The 21,230-nt window shown below is 32.1% G+C and overlaps 1 protein-coding gene and 1 long non-coding RNA gene across 3 annotated transcripts; one reads left to right on the forward strand and one right to left on the reverse strand.

Annotated features, from left to right (window-relative positions):
- Nucleotides 1-384: 384 nt before the first annotated feature.
- On the forward strand, nt 385-5,285 carry LOC130648384 (E3 ubiquitin-protein ligase TRIM56-like). Its single transcript, XM_057454430.1, has 5 exons — nt 385-951; nt 1,406-2,325; nt 2,399-2,447; nt 2,663-2,715; nt 4,275-5,285. Exons 1-5 carry the CDS (start codon nt 695-697, stop codon nt 4,739-4,741), a joined length of 1,746 nt encoding a protein of 581 aa, XP_057310413.1. The 5' UTR covers nt 385-694; the 3' UTR covers nt 4,742-5,285.
- A 2,211-nt stretch (nt 5,286-7,496) lies between these two features.
- Nucleotides 7,497-20,125, reverse strand: LOC130648392 (uncharacterized). 2 transcript variants are annotated; one of them, XR_008982949.1, is made up of 4 exons: nt 19,957-20,122; nt 19,778-19,854; nt 19,317-19,370; nt 7,497-8,836 (listed from the first exon to the last, which is right to left on the reverse strand). It is a non-coding gene; the product is annotated as an uncharacterized LOC130648392 (long non-coding RNA). The 2 variants fall into 2 exon arrangements; XR_008982950.1 differs by lacking the exon at nt 7,497-8,836 and adding an exon at nt 12,233-12,705 and having other exon boundaries at nt 19,957-20,125.
- Nucleotides 20,126-21,230: the final 1,105 nt, after the last annotated feature.

The following is a 21,230-nucleotide window of genomic DNA, read 5'->3' on the forward strand; positions in this document are numbered from 1 at the left end:
TAGGAAATTTGAAATACTAAACCAATAATAAAGCTTTTTTAATGTGTTGTATAATGGACTGTCGAACAGTGTCAACAAATGTTCTGGACCAACAGAAGAAATCTAAGATTGACGAATGTCAAACAAAAGTCAATTGAGACGATACTGGTAACAAAAACAACTACCTGGCAATGTCAGGAATTCTTTAAAATATTGGGCATAAATCTCAGCTCCTCATGGAATGCTGCTGATGAAAAATTATATGGAAGTATGCACAATCAAATGGGCGTAATTACAAAATGTAAATTACAAGATTTTCAATGATATGAAAATCAAAAATACAAAAATAGCGAATAACATAGTATCGTCATTTTACTTAAAATTAAATGATAACTATAAGCTTTTAAAAGGCATTGAATAACGGAGTGACTTAAAGCTTCTACGATGGAGAGTTTCTAAAAGCAAATACGAGCTATGGCAACAAAAGAGATTATCAATCCACTGTTTATTTAAATATTTATAGCGTGTGTCATTTGTGGTAAGTTGATTGGGTGTTGTGAAAAAAAAGTTAGAATATTTCTGTTAAATAATTTTAAAAATAATTCCAAGACAGATTTTACGTAAAGGGTAATATCTTACGACTTATATACTGAACAATCTCACTCAACATTAATAAAAAAAGATACTTAAAATATTTTCAAGTTTCTGTAATAAAATGGCTTTATCAAAAGTTGAGCTTGCTGCAATGTTGGAATGCAAGATTTGTTTAGACACCTATCATCAGCCTAAACAATTAAACTGTGGACACACTTATTGCCAAGATTGTCTAGATGGTCTTTTATTGTTTGAGGAAGATGGAAGTGCTGAACTGCCTTGTCCAGTAAGATGTACTGAAAAGACAACAATCACTAACGAACAAACAACATCCTCGTTAATGAAAGTGTTTACATTAACAAGCATTTTGGACAAAGTGTAAGTTAATTCTATGTACATAATACTGAAAAACGCTCATTTATTACTTTTCTCAGTATTTGGCGGAATGTTTATTTTAGACAATCGCGCATGGAAATAACACATAATTTTTTAAAAAAGTTGTTAGTTTCTAACATTTCAGTTCGAGTTACAAATACACAAATGTGGTTTTAATGTGAATCAAAAAAATAAAATTACGAATCTGAAAGCTTTTCATGAAAGAATAACAGACATAGAAAAATGATATTTTAAAGCAGAAATTTTATATCAAATATTCATATCGTGAGTAAAAAGTGTTCGAAAAATAAGAAAAAAGTAACAAAAATAGCAGCTCATGGTCGTCATAAAAATTGTATAGCATATGTCAAGAAACTCACTATAATGGATAATAAGGATATATAATTTAGTTACATAGAATGTTTTTTTAAAAAAATTGATATTACTTTGTTCATAGCTCCCCTGGTGAAAAAGTTAATTCTATATGTCAGAAAAGTAAAGACTGCAACCAGATGATCAACTATTCCTGTACAACATGCAGTTTAAAGATCTGTGAGAAATGTCAAAACCTTCATTCTTGTTCCAAAAAATCATATATCAATGTCATTTTCAGTCAAAAATTGCAAGAACTCCAACCATTTTGTAAGCAACATGACTCGCTTGCAAAATTTGCCTGTATTGATTGTGAAAATTTGTTAACATGTGTTTATTGTAAACACCGACAACATAAGAATCACAGAATTAAATCGATAGATGATTTTGGCCTTGAAGCCAAAAAGTGGTTTCAGTCGTTTATTACATCATTCAATGAAACAAAAGTGGTGTTGGAAAAGTTAACAAGAAAATACAGTGACGCTCTAACAAGTTTGGAGAAAGAAAGGGAAGTATTTGTTCAAAAATTAAAAGAAAGAAAGTTAAAGCGACTAGACGAATTTCTCAAAATATTAAATAAAGAAGAAGAAGATCTACTGCGGATATTCGATGAGAAATCTGAAGAATTTAAAGCAAAATTGATTTGTGATGGTTTTGTCGACAATAAGAAAGTACAAGAATTTGCAGATTACGTTCAAGCTTTTAATTTAAAATCTCATTTTGAGTTATTTACAGAAAAGTTGGAAATTGAACGACAACTTCGCAGGCTATCCTCGTTTCCAAGAACTATCCCAACATTCAATTCACACCTTCATCAAATGAACAAAGCAGATATTTTGTCAAATCCATTGGGCGAAATAAATATTTCAATAGATGACGTCACCACTGTTGGTGTAGATCCCAATGAATGTTCGGTTTATAGAAACTTGATTGATGAAGTTGAAACCCAACCCAACTATTCCCAATTAACAACTGATCTAATGAACTTAGTTGAAAGTCTGAAAAGTGAGTTTTTCATTTTATTAAAGTTTTAACATAAATTGTGCGAATTTTAAAAAATTGTTATTGTATTTTATAGAGTACGAGAAACCAATTGTAAATTCTTCTTCTGGAAAACAACAACAGAAGTAGGTATATTTTAAATCCTCTATGTGTTACTTGTCATCGTCTCTACACATCACCATATTGATCAGAATCAGAATTTGTTGTCATTGAACTACAGCTGCTTCAATATTTGTCACGTACAATTAAAATATTTCTACAGCCTGTTTGTTAAATGTTTGTACAGATTGATAAAGGTTAAAAGATAGCAGTAATATAATTGAACAGTGTTTTTGTTTAGTGATGTAAAGCCAAAAAGTTTCCAGCGTGCTAAGGAACGTTACTCTTTTGAAGGTATGGAGCTTTTTATATGGTGGAGATAGGTTAATTTTTCTCGATACACAGTAATTGTGGTATTGCTAAAAGACTATTACTACCTAAAACAGGTTGTATATGTAAAAACGTGATCACAAGTTATATAAAAAAGATCATTTAAAATTTACAATAAAATACACGAAGCTTTTCGTAAATAATCCTTACTTACCTGAAGATGTAAAGTTTTATTTACAAAAAGCTTCGTGTATTTTATTGTAAATTTTAAATGTTCTTTTTTTTATATAATAATCCTACTATGGCGAAGAAAACAATTTAGTAAGCACAAGTATTATTCCAATGCTATTAATTCTTAACACTCATCAACTTTAAAAGTTTTTCTTGTTGCTGTGTACTGTGCATAGTACTGTTCAGTTCTGTATGCTAGGCTTTGGAAAAAGTTTTCTTACCAAAACTTAAATTATTTTAAGATAAAACCGATAGGCTAAGAGATTTTAGGCGAGAAAAACTGGGGCTAGTTCTCTTGCATAACGCAGAAATTAGACTTAATTTATTCGTCTCTATATGTAGTTTTTGATGATTAACAGTACTGTCAATCCCATTTCTAACCATTTGTAGTTTACCGTAGTACTATTACTCCAGTTTTCACCACTCGTAGCACAATAGATGTTCTTCTCCACTTCTTCCCACACTTCCCCCTAAACTTTTATACTTGGTGAGCCAATCAAAGCCAGTCTGCCTACTCCCATTTTGATTCTTAACAACTCACCGTGTCACTGTAATGTCACTTGCCACTTTTAAAATTTAAAAAAAACTGTTTGAGAATCCAAAAAAAATTGCCGCCTAGATAACTCCTACTAATGATAATTCCTCACTGAACAATCCATCCATGCCCTCCCGTACAATTACTCCTTGCTAATTTCGACTAAATACATGCCCTAAGCAGCAACTTCCACGCTTTTCTTACATATATAATTTTATAAGAACATGAGCCTTTCCTTTCTGGCAAATACGAATAACAAAAGAACAACTTTAGGTTCAAATCGTTGTTTTTAAAATCGAGGATAAAAACTAACAGCGTTTTTCTTCTTTCAGAGGACTGTAAATAAAACTAATGCGTGCAAAAAATGGAAACATTGAACGAAAATGTCACCCAAGTCAACTGCGAACGCTCACGGCAACTTTGTTTCCAGGGAATTTACATTAATAATAAAACAGAGTATCAAATACGCACTTTAAATTTTTACACTTAGTCGTATATCAGTTTAAAAAATGATGAGTTTAATTTTTATTATTTACGAAAAAATAACATAAGCCAAATAAACTTATTAACAATTATGTTCTTAAAGTTGTAATTTTTAGACAATTGACTATATAAATGTTCTTAAAACTTAAGAGGTTAGAAATAGAGATTCCTATTTAAATTTTGCGCCCACTGCGAACTTCGGCCTTATTTCATCTAGTGCAAATTTGTTTCATCATTCAGAAGTGTGAGAAAGAAAGTATTCCATGAAAATAATTTTTTTAATTTAAAGTTGGCACCCTTTGTCCCAAATTTTAACCACATAATTTGTGTTTAGAACTCGAAAATATCATTATAAATGGCGATGTCAAGACATTTCAAACAATTCTTATTGATCATCCAAGTATCGTTAAAATGAGAGATGATTATGAAACAACACTTTTGATTATAGCAGCATGGTACAATAAACCATCAATAGTGAAATGCTTGATTGATGCTGGTAGCGATGTGTATGCTGTGAATGAATATAAATGGAATGCATATCACTACAGTGCAAGTTATGGTCATCATGATGTTTTGAAAGTTTTAATTAATCATGACGTCACAAACATTAACAACGTAAACAGTTACAATAACACACCATTACATCTTGCATCTCGTGATGGTCATATTGAATGTGTGAAGTTGTTGTTGTCTATACCACACATCGATGTCAATATACGAAACTGGCAGAACAAAACTGCTTATGATGTTACTCGTAATAACACTATCAAACGTTTATTACAAGAACATCAAAGAAATTAAGAAAATTTTCAGACAATTATACTTTTTAATTTACCTAAGCAAATTATTAAAAGCATATTTCGTCTTTTTTATTAGAACTATAGGTTATAGTAGAATAGGTTTCTTATTTATTTCATAAATATACGTTCACATATTTCTAAATATGACTTCTTAAGAAGAAAATGGTATAATTCAACAAATACTAAAAATTTAGCTGGGATGTGTCATCTTCACTAACAGTGAGTAAGACACCTCAGTAGTTTGACAAACAGGATGGTTTGTATCAGAAATAACCCTTAGAAAAAACGTTTCAAACAGAATTTGTTTTAAGACACACCACTGGCTCTTTCTGGACTTACGCCAAAAATTTAATTTAAACACCCTAGGGTTTGCCGTTATGTGTTATATGTTTTGTTAAGTATTGTTTTATACGTCCTCGGTGTATTATGTAGTTTTGAAAATTATATTTTAAAAAACTTGTGAGAAAATTGTAACAATTTACGTTGATAATGTCTTATAGTAACAAGACGAAATATCCGTTGAAATAAAATAACGTCATCATCAATACTTTTTTTTATTGTGAAGTCATATGCCCGAATTAATATGTATCAACACGAACAATCGCAAATATATGACACTCGTCACTTTGAAATACCTCGTTTATCAATTCCACGCAGAAAATATATAGAACCTAGGACGAGGTTGTCGTCCCTAAATGATAATTATCTTGTATATTATATCGTCGGCAACCTCGTCTCAGGTTCTATATATTATAGCCGTATAATTGATATACGAGGCATTTCAACGTGACGAGTGTTATGTATTTCGGATTTTTCGTATTGATGCAAGATAATTGTACTTTAGGGTTAACAACCTCGTCTCAGGTTCTATATATTTTAGAAGTAAAATTGATAAACGAGGCATTTTTAAGTAACCAGTGTTATAAATTCGTTATTTTTCGTATTGATACAAGATAATTGTCATTTAGGAACGATAATCTCGTCTCAGGCTCTGTCTATTTTAGTCGTAAAATTGATAAACGAAGCATTTCAAAGTGAAGAGTCTCATATTTAGGATTTTTCGTGTTGATGCAAGACAATGGTCATTTAGGGACCACAACCTTGTCTGAGGTTCTATATACTTTAGTTGTAAATTTGATAAACGAGGCATTTCAGAGAGACGAGTGTCATGTATTTGCGATTTTTCGTACTGGGTAACAACCTTGTCTCAGGTTTTGTATTTTATAACCGTGAAATCGATAAACGAGTCATTTAAAAGACACGAGAGTCATGTATTTGCGAGTTTTCGTATTGATACAAGATAATTGTCATTTAGGGACGACAGCCTCTTCTCCGGTTCTATATAATTTAGTCGTAAAATTGATAAACAAGGCATTCAAAAGAGACGAGTGTCATGTACATGCGATTTTACGTATTGATACAGGATAATTGGACTTTAGGGTCAACAACGCCTCAGGTTCTGTGGATCTTAGCTGTAAAATCGATAAACGAGGCATGTAAAGAGACGAGTATCATATATTTGCGATTTTTCGTATTGATGCCGGATAATTGTAGCTATTTTAGGAACGACAACCTCGTCTCAGTTTCTGGATATTTTAACCCTAAAATTGATAAACAAGGCATTTCAAAGTGTCGAATATCATGTATTTGCGATTTTTCGTATGAATACAAGATAATTGTACTTTAGGGTCGACAACCTCGTCTCAGTTTCTATATATTTTAGCCGTAAAATTGTAAAAAGAAGCATTTAAAAGAGACGAGTATCATATATTTGCGATTTTTCGTATTGATACAAAATAATTGTCATTTAGGGTCAACAACGTCTCAGTTTCTATATATTTCCGTCGTAAAATTGATAAACGAAGCATTTAAAAGAGACGAGTATCATATATTTGCGATTTTCCGTATTGATACAAGATTATTGTACTTTTGGGTCAACAACGTCTCAGGTTCTATATATTTCCGTCGTAAATTTGATACACAAGACATTTCAAAGTGTCGAGTGTCATACATTTGCGATTTTTCGTATTGATACAAGATAATTGTCATTTAGGGACAACAACGTCTCAGGTTGTATATGTTTTAGCCGTAAAATTGATAAACGAAGCATTTAAAAGAGACGAGTATCATATATTTGCGATTTTTCGTATTGATACAAGATAATTGTCATTTAGGGACGACAACCTCGTCTGAGGTTCTATATACCTTAGTCGTAAAATTGATAAACAAGGCATTTCAAAATGTCAAAAGTCATGTATTTGCGATTGTTTATATTGATACAAGATAATTGGACTTTAGGGTCAACAACGCCTCAGGTTCTCTATATCTTAGCTGTAAAATCGAGAAACGAGGCATTTAAAGAGACGAGTATCATATATTTGCGATTTTTCGTATTGATACAAGATAATTGTCATTTAGGGACGACAACCTCGTCTGAGGTTCTATATACCTTAGTCGTAAAATTGATAAACAAGGCATTTCAAAATGTCAAGTGTCATGTATTTGCGATTTTTCATATGCATTCAAGATAATTGGACTTTAGGGTCAACAATGCCTCAGGTTCTCTATATCTTAGCTGTAAAATCGATAAACGAGGCATATAAAGAGACGAGTATCATATATTCGCGATTTTCTGTATTGATGCAGGAAAATTGTCATTTACGGTCGATTTTTCGTATTGATACAGGATAATTGTCATTTAGGGACGACAACCTCGTCTCCGGTTCTTTATGTTATGGCCGTAAAGTTAATAAACGAGACATTTCAAAGTGATGCTGTATTAATTATTAACGCAAGACGTCCCTGGGCAATAAAATTTTGAACTTTGGCACTTTTTTGTTCAAGTTATCAGCAAACCTGTCAAGCGTAAATGTGCCAAATTTACTCTGAATGAAAGAAAATGTTTAATTGTCCGCATCGTTATATTTTGATAACTCATCAGCCAAAGTATTAAGTTCTCTAGGGTTCCACGACGATTCTAATTTATTGTCGTATTGAATACAAAAGTTGAAAATTAGTACGGCTAATGCTTGCAATTGAGGTTTTGTACTACCGACTTCAATGATGCGCGAAACATTAAAATTATCAGAATACCAAAGAACTTGTTTATGTTGTTAGCAAAACCAATTGTATATATATATATTTCCAAAAGTTTAGTTCTTATAAACATTCCGATTCGATATAATAAACCTTACATTTGGAGTGTGAACAACCTGCATAGTGAACCTATTCCGGTACTCATGGAATTAAGATTTCCGGCAATTCTCGACATTTGTCTTGGCGTGATTCTTTTGCGTTCTAATGCTACCTTAACGAGTAATAACAACTCCTTTAATTTCTTCTTTGGAACGTAAAGTTTTTCGTTCGTAGTATCTATTTCAAAACCTTATCATTGTTTAGTTGGAGATGGAATCAAGTCTTGCTTCTCATGACAGACTGGTGATTTTTATAAGAAATCACACCTGACACACGGTAAGATGTTTGTGGTTGTTTGTGAAAAGGAGTCGCAATTTTACTACGATTTATAAAAGAATACAAATTCCGCTAGCTGATTTTTCAGTTTTTAGACGTTTCCAGTTCATGAATGCTGTTCTATTTTTTTAACAAAACTATTATAGGTTATATATTTTCAAGTATATTATTTTTAAATAGTATCTATCAATAATATTTTTCAAGTTATATGATCGTCCTGTTTTATAAAATTCGTGACAACAATTTTTCTTGCGGTTTCTTGTAAGTCTGGTTTAAAATAACTGATTGTACTTTTCCTATGGTTGTGTCGTTACTTCGCCGTATATTCTGGAACAAAATAACTGAGCAAATCTCAACGAACCAATTGTGATTATTAAAGCGTTACAATTGATCAAGTACTTAATTACGTTTAATTACGCTTGTGAAACATATCAGTCTTCGTTTAATGGTTTACATTAGTAGAATAGTCTACCATAGTTAATTATGAAGCAATTGTAACAATATCTCCATCCAATTTTTGATTTATGTGCATCGGTAGGTTAGTGTACAATGTAATTATGTCGCTATCAATGTCTCATTTTTTATGTCACCTCTGTTGCCTGAAACAAACGCAATTTGTTCTTGTCTAAAGATAAAACAATAAATTGAAAACAAATAATATAAAAACTGAGTTCATAAAAAACAACTAGTTCTATGCTATATCTTCTTTTTAAGCAACAATATCATAGCTACAAGGCAAAACAAAATACTAAGTTAAAAACAGGATAAGGTACAAATTTCATTAGAAATAGTTGATTTTACCTTCACTAATAATTAATACTAAAGCATTCATGAACTGAAAATCGTCTGTTAAAATGTTTGCGCACTTGCGATAAAACACATCATCAAATCGCATAATTTGAAAGTCTCGAAATCCGACACACCAGTTACAGCAAGCTGCAATTGCAGAAGAAAACCCGAATGTCCATTGGAAGGAAACTGCCAAGTGGCGTCTGTCATATACAAATGCGAAGTTACAGCACCCGCTCACCAAAAGAAAGTCTACATTGGTCTGACTGAGAAATCGTTTAAGACAAGATTCAATGGCCACAAACAGTCTTTTAGCAACAAAAAGTACAAGAACAGCACGTCACTTTCATCATACGTTTGGGACTTGAAAGAGAAAAGCAATGTCACCCCGACGCTCAAATGGTCGACCATCAAGCAAGTACAAAGCTACACTAACAATTCACGAAATTGTCCTCTTTGCCTTCAAGAAAAATTTGAAATCCTCTTTTACAAAGACAAAAGTGAGCTTTTAAACAAACGCAGTGAACTCATTGCTAAATGTCGTCACACAAATAAGTTTCTTTTGGCTAATTATAAATCTAAGGACTGATAATTACTTAGCCAATTATCTATTCACATGTTTATAACACCACGCATTTAATGATGTCTCTTAGGAATTTATCTTGTCAAATAGATAGATACGAATTTTTTTGTTTACTTTTTTCACTTGTATAATTTGGCTGATGAGTGTATAACACGAAACTCGGAGTACCGAACCAATGTCAAGTTATTTTTACTTCCTTTACTAATAAGCTCTAAACTTGTATGTTTATTGAGCACTGTTATTGGCTAACTGCACGACAGTTTTGTAACAATCTCAATAATAATTATGTTGTGTAACGATGTACATTATAATCGTGTTTAATATTAAATGTGTCTTTCTTTCTTAGCTTCAGTTAAGGCATCAAAAATAGTAAAATAGTTAGGTTAGGATATACCAGGTATATTTATTTTTCGTAATACCGTAAGTAACCACAACTTACTATAAGCTAAATTCTCATTGGGATAACAATATTTAAGCATTTTTAGAGAACAGTAACTCACAATTTTTCTTTCTTTTCGAAATAATCTGCAGAAGAAGAAATAACAGTAAATAGTTACGAAAATACATATGATTCAACTATTAATTTTATCATAAGCAGAATTCCATTCATTGCTAAAAAAATCAAATTTTGATTTAGCGTTGTTACAGAAGATTACTGAAACTATTAGTATTACTTTAAACTATAGTATTACCATCTTATTAATCCTGTATCAAAATATATTTTTTAAGGCTATGTGTAAATAAAATTTCTCTTTAGATCATGTTGAGTGGGATGACACCATGCGAATACCTGGTAAGTCAATTTTTTCACTACTATGTGAAAAATTTAAAGTGTAACATACTGCATTTCATAATTCACAATAGTTTTCTCAGAAGACGAGGAAATTAAAATTAAAAAAGTGAGTAAATATTATAAACTTATCTCTGATGCGAAGTATTTTTGGGAATTTGCAAACTTCTTTAACCCGTTGTTAACGCATATATCAATTTAGTGTAAAAAATGGAAACCAAATTATCCATTAATCATTTTGTTTTTGGATAATTTTTCGGAACAGCCACAGCATGTGCAATGAACTTTAAATTATTGTTTGTCAAGTTTACTGATAGTTATGCGATTTTATAAGCATATTGACGATAATTACGCTAACAGATGCGAATAATATTTAAGTTGATTAATGCTTCACGCTGTCTGAAGTGTGCTTTTGTTTTGCTAAGTTTTTATTCATGTCCACATCAGGACTGCGAGGTTTAATTAATTTTATGATGAACTTTGAGAGGAAGAAAGGACAACGTTAATTCTAATTTACTGCTTGTTTTAATGCACATTTCTTAAGAAAATATTGTGCGCAAGTGAAAGGGAAGAAATGCATGCGTTTCAATTCCTTTATAAGGAAAAAAACGACATAGTTTTTTAGATATAAAATTTAATTTTTTTCTTAGCAGAAGATAATAAAATGCTCAAGGTTAAATATATGTATGCCATCTTTTCATTTTTTTGCCTTATACTTTCGAAAAAGTTAACGTCACACAGATATGATCGCATTAAACTACAAAATAATGTTACAAAACGTCGTAGAGTTGACGGTAAATGACGCAACATCTTTCACTTTTGGCTAAAAATATTCGTCTAAAAGTATTCGTCGCTTTTTAACTATAATTTTTATAAAATACACTTTTCAAAAAGAAAGCTAAATTGTTTGTATTTTGTTTTGTCTTCTTGAGCTTTTTGTATTCATTTTATGGTAAATAACAGGCAAGTACACGTTTCACAAAAAAGGCTTACCGTGCTAGATACGGTAAAAAGTGAATACTTAATATTTTAGCCTTGCGTTTTTCCTTTATTTTCATTTATCTGAGAGGTTTATTTTTTCAACCTTTGTCATCTTAGCTAATTGTTCTCTGATTTGAAAGTGTAGTTGTTTGCCTGTGTAAAAATCCACATTAAACCTTTCAAATCTCACATAAAGTCTTTCATTAGAATGTTATCTTCTTATTCCAAATTTCAAAGAAATATGAAAAAAAAACAAGTTTCTTAATCTGAAAAATTTCACCCCCCGCCCCCTTTGACTCAACCATAATAAATATCTGATTGATGATATACCTTGTTATATCATTACTATAATTATAACAATGACAAAGGTTTTTGTTTTTAACAACTTGTATAGATTTGTTTCAGGGGGTTTTGAGGCAAGATTTTAGAGATCTGAGAATTCTGCGCAATTGAAATTCAATTGGAAAGGATGCAAAGCATTTTTAATTTAATAAATACATGATAACAGGAATACGGCAAACAACAGGAATAATTATTTCATATTTTTCTTAAAGTAACAGTTACGACCCGTCTCATGTGACAAAAAAAAATTGAGGATGTTCTTCGACAGATTTATATCGTGGATATCTATCTGTAGGTCTTCTACGACGAGAAACATGAATTAAACTAAGGTTTAGTTTAGTGTTCCAAACACAGAAAAAAATTTCAACCGAAAGTCAAGTGTTGCTAAAGAAGGTTTCTAAGCTTGAAAACTTGATTCAGGCTCGACTATAACAAAGTGTTTTTAATATTTGGCTGCATATCATCCTAAAGGTCCTCGTTTATTACAGAAAATATTATTTGTTTTAATGTTATATCGTTTTGTTTTCATAGAAAGAAGAAATCAAACGGTTGAAATTCCGTAAAAGTGGTACGTTTTTTAATTTGCTGGGCTGATTTGATGGCTTTTCATATAAAATATTTGTATAACTGCTAGGGAGGTAATCACACTGACGCTGCTTAATAAACTTACCTCCCACTTAGAAAATCAACTTTGTACTAATTACGAAAAAGGTATTATTTTCCTACGTTAAAGTTGAAGAGTATTACCCAGGGAAGAAGCGTTTCATCCTTGATATCATAAGTACTTTACATGGATTGTTGTTAAGGTTGAAATTCACGCAAACTCACAGTAATTCCAGCGGATCGTACGACAAACAAATAATTGCACGCTGACCAAAATAGAAGCCCATACATTCTTGTTAATGTAACACAGAATCTGGATGTTCAACGTAAAGAAGAGTGTGCAGCGGAATGTGCGCAAGATCTCTTCTTAAAAGCATATCATAATGCACAAATTATATGAACGAGTCTATAATAAAGAAATAAGAAATAAGTAAAAGAATATGCCTACACCACTTTGAAAATTGCCGATATAGAATTGCCTAAATTTATTACACAACAAAAGAACATAAAACAATTTTTCGGATTAATTTTGCAAGTTGTTTTTCATCTTTTTAAACACAGCATTGGAAGATCGACGAAACAAAATTTCTAATCGAATTTGTTTTGTTTATGGACAATTTTTTGGATCCCAACTTGTTTTTTAAATTCGGAATTCACATTATTATTAAACAGCCACAACATGTGCAATGAACTTTAAATTATTGTTTACCGCATCCCGCCATGTTTACTGATAGTTACTATGGAATTTTACGTGCATACTGACAAGAATAACATTTAACTTCTTCCATATTACATTGACAATTTTGTAGTTCGTAACTTTGGAAACCGTAGATATGGATTTTTTGGTGATAGAAACTTTCTATGGCGCAAAGTTGTGATTTTTGCAAAAACTAAATTCACCAAAAAAGTTATGAGTTTAATTTAATTCAAAGTGCCACGGTCTTTGTGGTGTTACCGGTAGTTAACACCACATCCTCTAATGTGCGCAAACATAAATTTAAAATGCCTTCCTACAACCCACTAAATGAAATGAAATTTGGTTTACGTAGAAAATAACTTTCGTAATTCCATGTTCTTTTCTACGCTTACAATGTCAATACTTCACAATTTTTGACATTTAAATTTATAAAATTTACATTTTCCAATTAAATTTTTTTTGGAATAGCAAAACAACAAAATATAAATGTCAGAACCGTGTACTTCAGGTTTACCTGCCGTTTTGACGCGTTTATGTTATAATACTCGTTGTCTGTCTGAGTTAATTTTAAGACAGGGGGTTAAGCAGGGAGAATAATCATAATAACTAGTCGATAAAGTCCGTGGAAAAATCCACAGAAGCAGGATAAAATTGAAAAATAACCGTCATATAAATTTTGATGATGTCAGCAACCCATCTGCAAAAAAAATTAGAACCTTGCTTTTACGTTGCCTTTATTGTGTAGACCTTAAAGCGCTGATCAAGAAAATGTATGTAATCACGTGCTTTTCATGAATGGTTAATGAAATTTACGGGTTTAAAAATTTTTAAAATGTTTTTTCGAAATTTGTATACCCGTTGCCTTCATGTTATAGCTCTTGAAACGCTGATCAAGAAAATGTATAGGATCATGTACTTTTGACAAACGGTTACGGAAATATTGTGGTTGAAGGGTTTTTTGATGATGTCATAAACCCGTTCATTCCGAAACGGATTTGGGGACCCAGGTTTGGAAAACTACCCAAATTGGTCCCAGGTGGTCCTTAGTTACCCACGCGGTGAAAAAACATTGACATCACCAACTCGTTTCCATGTTAAAATTTTAGGTGCACTGTAATGGCTTCATTAATTTAATATAGGATATTGACGTTAAAGTAGTGTTATTTTCGTCGCGTCGTAACGCCAGAAAATTTAACATATTAGACATGCATTTTTCGGCAACATCAAAGGAAAATGGAGACATCCACTTTGCCTGTCACAGACAGACGGACACACTCTCCGTATTATTATAAGAGATAACCCCCGTCGAAGTGACTTTGATTACTTCATGGTGACAGTCAGTAATGATGCAAGAAGTATTGATGCGGAAAATATGTAAACCAACAATTCACTGTTGAATCTTCCGTGGGTTGACGACTAGTAAATTAATATTTGCATGAAAGATTTCCGAATTGACACATGATAGAGAAAAATAATTATTTCATGATACTTTTAGTTGCGCAACCACTTGTCTCAGTGTCTCAGAAGATGAGAATGATGTCGAAGACGGTAGGTATTTATGACTTTGTATAATCAAGGAGATGAATATTATTAAAATTAAGGTAGCGCCTTATACACTCCCCCCATTAATCATTTGGAACATTTAGTGTGAAACGGTTATACAGATTTATCAAATTAATTGGTGTTTGAAGAGCATTCCACAGTGTCAGCATCGAAATATTGCAGATGCACCTGTTTGACCTTTTCTTATTAAGTATCACGCATATTTTAATAAAAAGTATCAACCAGGGCTGATTTTAATTCAATCTTAATACCACGGTGATGCCATTTTAAGAACAAGAAAGGTTTTTATATTTTAATATCATATGCGAAGAAAGAAAAGGTTGCATGCTATATTAGCAAATCTGACAACGTCTAAAGCTATGAGGAACACACATGTAAACAGCCCAATACGGAATACCGCTAACATGTGTGAACAACTCAATCCGGAATGTAACTGTTCCGGAACAAAAAGCAATTCAAAACGGGTGAACATGATCTTATTCACTGAATAGATAAATATTTATTTTTTATACAAACATGAGTTTTAATGACGGCATAATTGTACGAAAGCTTTATGTTTATGCTATTTATAGATATTCGAGGTAGAAACAACATTGACTTAACAGCAAAAGAACATTTTTTCATTGGGAACCATTTTGTCACATCAAAATTTTCACACTACGCCCTTTGAAAATTATTTAGATTTTTAATGTTACGGCTTGTTCTTTAATTTAAGAAATCTATGAACTTGTTTTTAGCATTTCGGCTGAAATATTTTGTGTCTATCCTTTTTCCCTTGTAAAGCACATCATAAACAGTACTATGAAGAACGAATAATGCAGTGTTGACTGTCAATACATTTTCTTGAATATTAAATCTTTCTCAAAAATACACTATCCCGAGGATTTCCGCTAATACTGAGCATTATTAGCACAAGTCAAAAATCGGGAAACGTGTATTCGCCTTTTTTCACTCCTACAAAAATCTTCCCAATAACTTACCTCTGATCATCTTCAGAAAATACCATGTTTAACCACATATCACACAAGATTAATTTTTTTAACCATGTTGATAAGTTCGAAAATTCTACGTTGTTTTATGAACGTTTTATTTACGCATCAAATCTAACATATAGTGATTGATCGCTTTATTTCAGTTTTCACTCCATTTGAAGCCAATGATAAAAAATTTTATTGCAGAAAAACGCCTGCAAACATGCCATCTAAATTATTGCATTTTTAACGAAGTTTCTACAACAGGCAGAAAATAAACTAAACCTTTAATATAAAAATGACAAAAACATTCTTTTTAAATAGCAAAGAAAAATACTACGATAGAATTTCGTAACATTTACTTTCCAATCCCTTCAATTGAGGCCTTATGTTCAGAAATATGTAAACGAAGCTATCATCTTACGCATGGATACAGTTATTCTTTTCATTTCATAAGAGTATCAATATTTTTTGCACTAATTACAAAAGGTATAAGAGCTTAGTTTTCTTATCGTGTAAGGTTAAAGTAGCTATACAAAACCGAGCACCACCATACTTAAGCAATATAAATGTAAGTAAATAACGGGTATTCCATAGAAAAACCTCTCGTCACTGTGCAATAACTTGTACTTATCGCCAGAAAGACGTATGGAATTGTTTCAACTGTTCTGTTTTACACAGCACAAACTACGGTACGAAATAAAACTGCTCTCACTACTCTATTTGCACATGTTTATTGGGACATTGCTTGTTGTAAGAAAAGCATATTTGTAGATCCCTACTAATTTAATACTTTTCTTTTTGTTATAGTTTCGGTCAACGTAGAGAGATCAATGTGTAAGTGCTAGATTCCACATTCATTTAAATTTTATGTATCAAAATCGATGTGTTCAAACAATTAGCCTATAAATTAATCATTTTTTAGTAACTCTTAAAAGTGATGAAGACGATGAAGATGATGACGTCTTTGGTATGTAAATTTTCATACCTGTTACCTCGTGTTTTCATCAACACAAAGTTTTTCTCAGTTAAATTTTTCAATTTTCTGTGTTTTAACTGCGTTCGGATTTACTTGTTTACTTCTCTATAGAAGTAAAAGTATGATTGAATGAAATGAAACCAATTTCCGAGTAAGGTCAATGAGGAAGATCAGGGAGAACATGGTGTTGCCCTGCATGGACGCATGGTAAGTTGCAAACATTCAATTTAGCAAAGTAAACGTTTATAAAATTTCTTGAAGTTAATCTCTGTAATCACTTTTACAAAATTTTGCAAATTCAAGTAAAAATTGTAGAAAATTTAATTTGTAACTACACAATAATATAACACGACGTGAATAATGCTAGCAGGCAAAACAGAAAAATTGGGAAGCCACGGCGCACAATGATGTTTCTGCAAGTAAGCTTTTTGTCGTTTATTAAATTTGCATGAAAATCAGATCAAACCTTTAATCAGTGTCTCAAAACGTTTGATAACTGATTTAGAATTAGATTCAAATTAAAAGTGACACAAGTCAGCGTCGTTATATGCCTCTTTTTCCAAAACAGTCGTCTGCCAAGCAAACCGTGCGTTTTAATATCTACTCTTCATTTATATTAGAAAATGCTAAATGGGAGCAAATTCGCTTCTAATTTAAATCGGGTCTTGGTTAGAATGTATTTAATGTATAGAGCGTAGTACTTACATTTTTGGCTTCCATTCTAATCTGATAGAGAGACTTACTGATATAGTGACGAACACTTTTACTACATTAAAACTTATGTACTCCGCCAACTTATTTGTTGATTCTTTTTGCTGAATTTGCGCGAGTATTAAAAGCGCAACGAAGACAATTATTATAACGAAACATTTGTCGTAATTTCAGATGGTGAATGTGCCTTGGCGGACGTTAACTGAGCCAAAAAATAAAGAAAAAATAAGAGTAGGAACAATTATTACACGCGCTAATGAAAAAACCTGGTTTAATGTAGTTCATTCATTAAAGAACCTGAATTACATGCTAAAATCCTAAGGTTTCATTTGCATATTCATTCTGACTTGAATTCTTGTTGTATGACGTATATTGCAAACACAATTACTGCATTTAAATTTATTTTTTGATTTTCTTCTGATTTTAGGGCGAAGAAGAAAAATTTAGCACGTGTGTGTTTATCGACCTGCGATTGTTACACTGACCTGGTACGAAAGCTTTACATGTTATACTTTAAACCATTCGCAGGAAACTTACTACCGGATAATGCATCAGCGATTTTGATTTGCACTCACTACCGTTCAAAATGTCTTGAAAAATTAACCATTAAAAGTTAATAACCTTTCTTACAGTCGCAACTTAACTTCAGGACAAAAGTTAAAAAGGGTTATGTCATACATTTGCAATACCTACGCTTACAAAGTCGATCTAAAGTCGTAAAATTAATTATCGCAAACGATCTTGGCGGTGAACCGCAAAATGATCATAGGAAAACATTTTCTGTGATTATAGATGGATCAAAAAAGGATCAGAAGGAGAGAATTTAATACATATGGTGATAAAAAATCTATTAACGTAGTTGTTCTTATAGCAGCAATCTATCACATTTACTATTATGCAAGAAAGCGAGTATTAGAAAGCGCATCGAAGAGGATCATCATGTTTAAACCATTCAAAGCACCGCTAATTTTCGGCTTACAAATCTTATCAAATTTCCTTAGCCTGCTTTGTTTAACATTTGGTATTTCACTCATGTAAAGCGACAGGAATGAAATTCCGGTTAAAGTTACTACAGCTGTAATTGTGCAGTAACTTTACGTTCAGTGTAAAAAAGAACTTCTACTCGGGATTTAATGCGCAGCCAAGAGGATTATTATAATTAAACTTCGTAAATTTCGATGGTAAATGTGGCGCGGACGTTAAAAAGATGAATAAGAAGAAAAAAAGATAGAAAAACTTTCTCATACTAGTCGGGTCCTCGTACTTTTAATACCTCATTACATGCATCTCGCAACTTGCGGTACTATTTTGCGCGACAGACAGACAGACAGACGTGTACTGGTAATATAAAATAGATAGTAATGAACACTTTTGCTGCATTTAAAGATCTTTTTAAATTTTTTTGTTTTTTTATTAATTTGCGAGTTTTAAAAGAGCAGTTGAAAGAATCATTAACATTTTTTTCACATGGTACCTGTGCCGAACTAGTTTAGTTTAGTTTAGTTAGTTTAGATTACTATTATAATGATGTCAATTTCTGTGAAACTAAAGCGAAATATTCGCCAGGTGTTAGAGAGAAGCAGTTATATGTATTTTTTAAATAATAAGGTATAAACAAAACCGTTTCAAATGTGGTTTTAATTTGTTTATACGGCATAAGATCATGTGTTATCCATTTTAGGATGTAAAGAACACTTTTGAAAACGTTGCGGCGATTTTATATGATGGCGTCGAAAGATAATTTTCAGGGAATAAAACTTGTTTCTGTGAGATACAGTATGCACATGTTAAACTGGGGAGAGGAGGAAGATAAATTACAAAACATACAGCTGTAGCAGAAATTTAAACTTTGGGGAGATAATGCACAAACAATAATAGTTACAGCTGATTTTTGTACCTTGCACATCCATATTCACTCACGTAAAGGTTATGAGAAGGATAAAAATAAATTATTATTCAGGCTACGTTGTTGCGAGTCAGTATGTTCGTGAAATATCGCACGTGTGAACAAAGATACATATATTAGTTCAAGTGACACACCTATAACTTGTCACTTATTGCATGTTTGCGCGCGTCAATAAATAAAAACCTCATACCGCCCCTTCTGTGACTCTTTGTCTTCCTCTTCTTCTTTATCGACGCAGTACAAACTATTAACAAAAAATAAATGTTTTTGGTAAAGGGTACTTTGTTTCTTTCGTTTTAAAAATCTCGAAAAATTTTTATTTGGTGAAAAGATGTAGTTCAGCATTAACATTTAAACGACGCTGATAAGGTTTGTTGCCTGCACATGGTGGGTAAAGATCAGCTTTCATAACTTTTAACCCATTTCTTCCAGGATGTAGGTGTTAAAAGTACCGCCCCGAAAAGGATCAAAATTTTCGCAGGTCATAACTGAAAAATCAAATTCAAGAACTGCAAGCAATGATAGATCTTTTAAAAATGGGCATGACAAATATCATTCTCATTTTATTGAAAGTACGATTGGTAAGGGATGCTCCTCCTCTACCAGCATGCAACGTTTAGGAAGAAAATTGTCAAGACACTTTTAACTTACCGCAGTGTCAATTCCGTATTGATACTTGGCCCTTACTTTACATCAATGGTTCATTGGTGTTACATCAACTGGCTGAACTATAAAAACAATAAACAAATATATAATTTTAAGAAAGAACCTCATTAATTCTTCACGGCTTTTCCAGAAAGATATTTTCGCTTATAAATAATTTCACTTACCTGAGTTTGTTGTCACATATACTCCATTGACAATCAGTTCAGGTGAGGTATTTTAACGTAAATTTGGCTTCACTTATATTTTAAAATCATATTTTTTGTGAGGAAATATTCTCTGCAAACTGACGTGCGCAGCCTTCACACGATAATTCATCGGATAGTTTTTGTCAATTAATTTAAAAAGAACTAATAGTTCGTTTTGGGGTTTCTAAATGCACGTGTCATTTGCGCTTGATAATTTCATTAAGATAATACTACGTAGCGTAATAAAGCGAAGAATAAAACTTAATTTCCCTTGGTGCTTGTGTAATAAATAGTAATTTAACGGTCGTCAACGTAAGGGTCGTCAATTTGTTTTGACAGTAGCATTTTGCTATCGTGCGATGCAATAACTCTATTTTATTCACAAGAGACACAATAGTAAAAGATTACTTTAACTAGATGCCATATGGGGAGCAATCGGCCTGGCTAACCGGAGTTTCCTTTTATTCAACCAGACTGGCAAAGGCAGTCTGAATAGTATGATAGTTCCAGTTCAGAAACCACATGATTTCGGTACATTTAAAATAAAAAAATAATAAAAAAATATACTATTATCAACATATTTATCTTTATAATGTTTGTTGAATTTTACAATTTATATTAAATACATACGTACATACATAATGCGCTACACACTATTTATTTTAACTCTGGCTGAGAAAGCTAAACGTGATAGCGAGCTGATTTCAGCCCAGAAAATAGGCCAAGTCAGGCTAACCTGGCTCATAGTGAACATCCCACATTTTAGTTATTTTAGCGTTAAGTATGTACAATTGTGTAAGGTACTCCTTCATTGTTGGAGTTTTACAGCAATTGTATTATCAATGCAGTATTTTTACAGCAAATCGTATTATCATGCTCTTTGTGGGCGAAGAATTCGTGTTGATCAAGGTACACCAATATTTTAGGTTTGACGTAAAATCCTGCAATATTCGCAGTGGACACAGTGCAAAGCCCATTGACACTCATGACCACTTATTAAAAGACATAAAAGAACGGTTTATAATCATCTATTTTTGTTTTTAAAATTCCAAAGGAGGTATTAACCTTTGCGTAACTCGACATTATCTTATCGTATTCTTGTACCCGCCGATTTCTTTTGTTTTACTCGCTTTTAAAATATTTTTATGAAAAGCAATTTTTGTCCTTTTCGGCGACTGTTTACACTGAAAACCCTTGATTGCATTGTGAAGAGATAACCTCAAAAAAGGCACTCGTTCTCTCTATGATGGAAG

Source organism: Hydractinia symbiolongicarpus, chromosome 1 (assembly GCF_029227915.1).
Source record: "Hydractinia symbiolongicarpus strain clone_291-10 chromosome 1, HSymV2.1, whole genome shotgun sequence".
Classification (NCBI taxonomy): Eukaryota; Metazoa; Cnidaria; class Hydrozoa; order Anthoathecata; family Hydractiniidae; genus Hydractinia; species Hydractinia symbiolongicarpus.

Excerpts from the sequence above, each read along its gene's own strand:
- LOC130648384 (XM_057454430.1), top strand. The coding sequence starts at position 695 with ATGGCTTTATCAAAAGTTGAGCTTGCTGCAATGTTGGAATGCAAGATT. Across the intron at positions 2,326-2,398 it reads CTTAGTTGAAAGTCTGAAAA|AGTACGAGAAACCAATTGTA; the intron begins GTGAGTTTTTCA and ends TGTATTTTATAG. Across the intron at positions 2,716-4,274 it reads GGAACGTTACTCTTTTGAAG|AACTCGAAAATATCATTATA; the intron begins GTATGGAGCTTT and ends ATTTGTGTTTAG.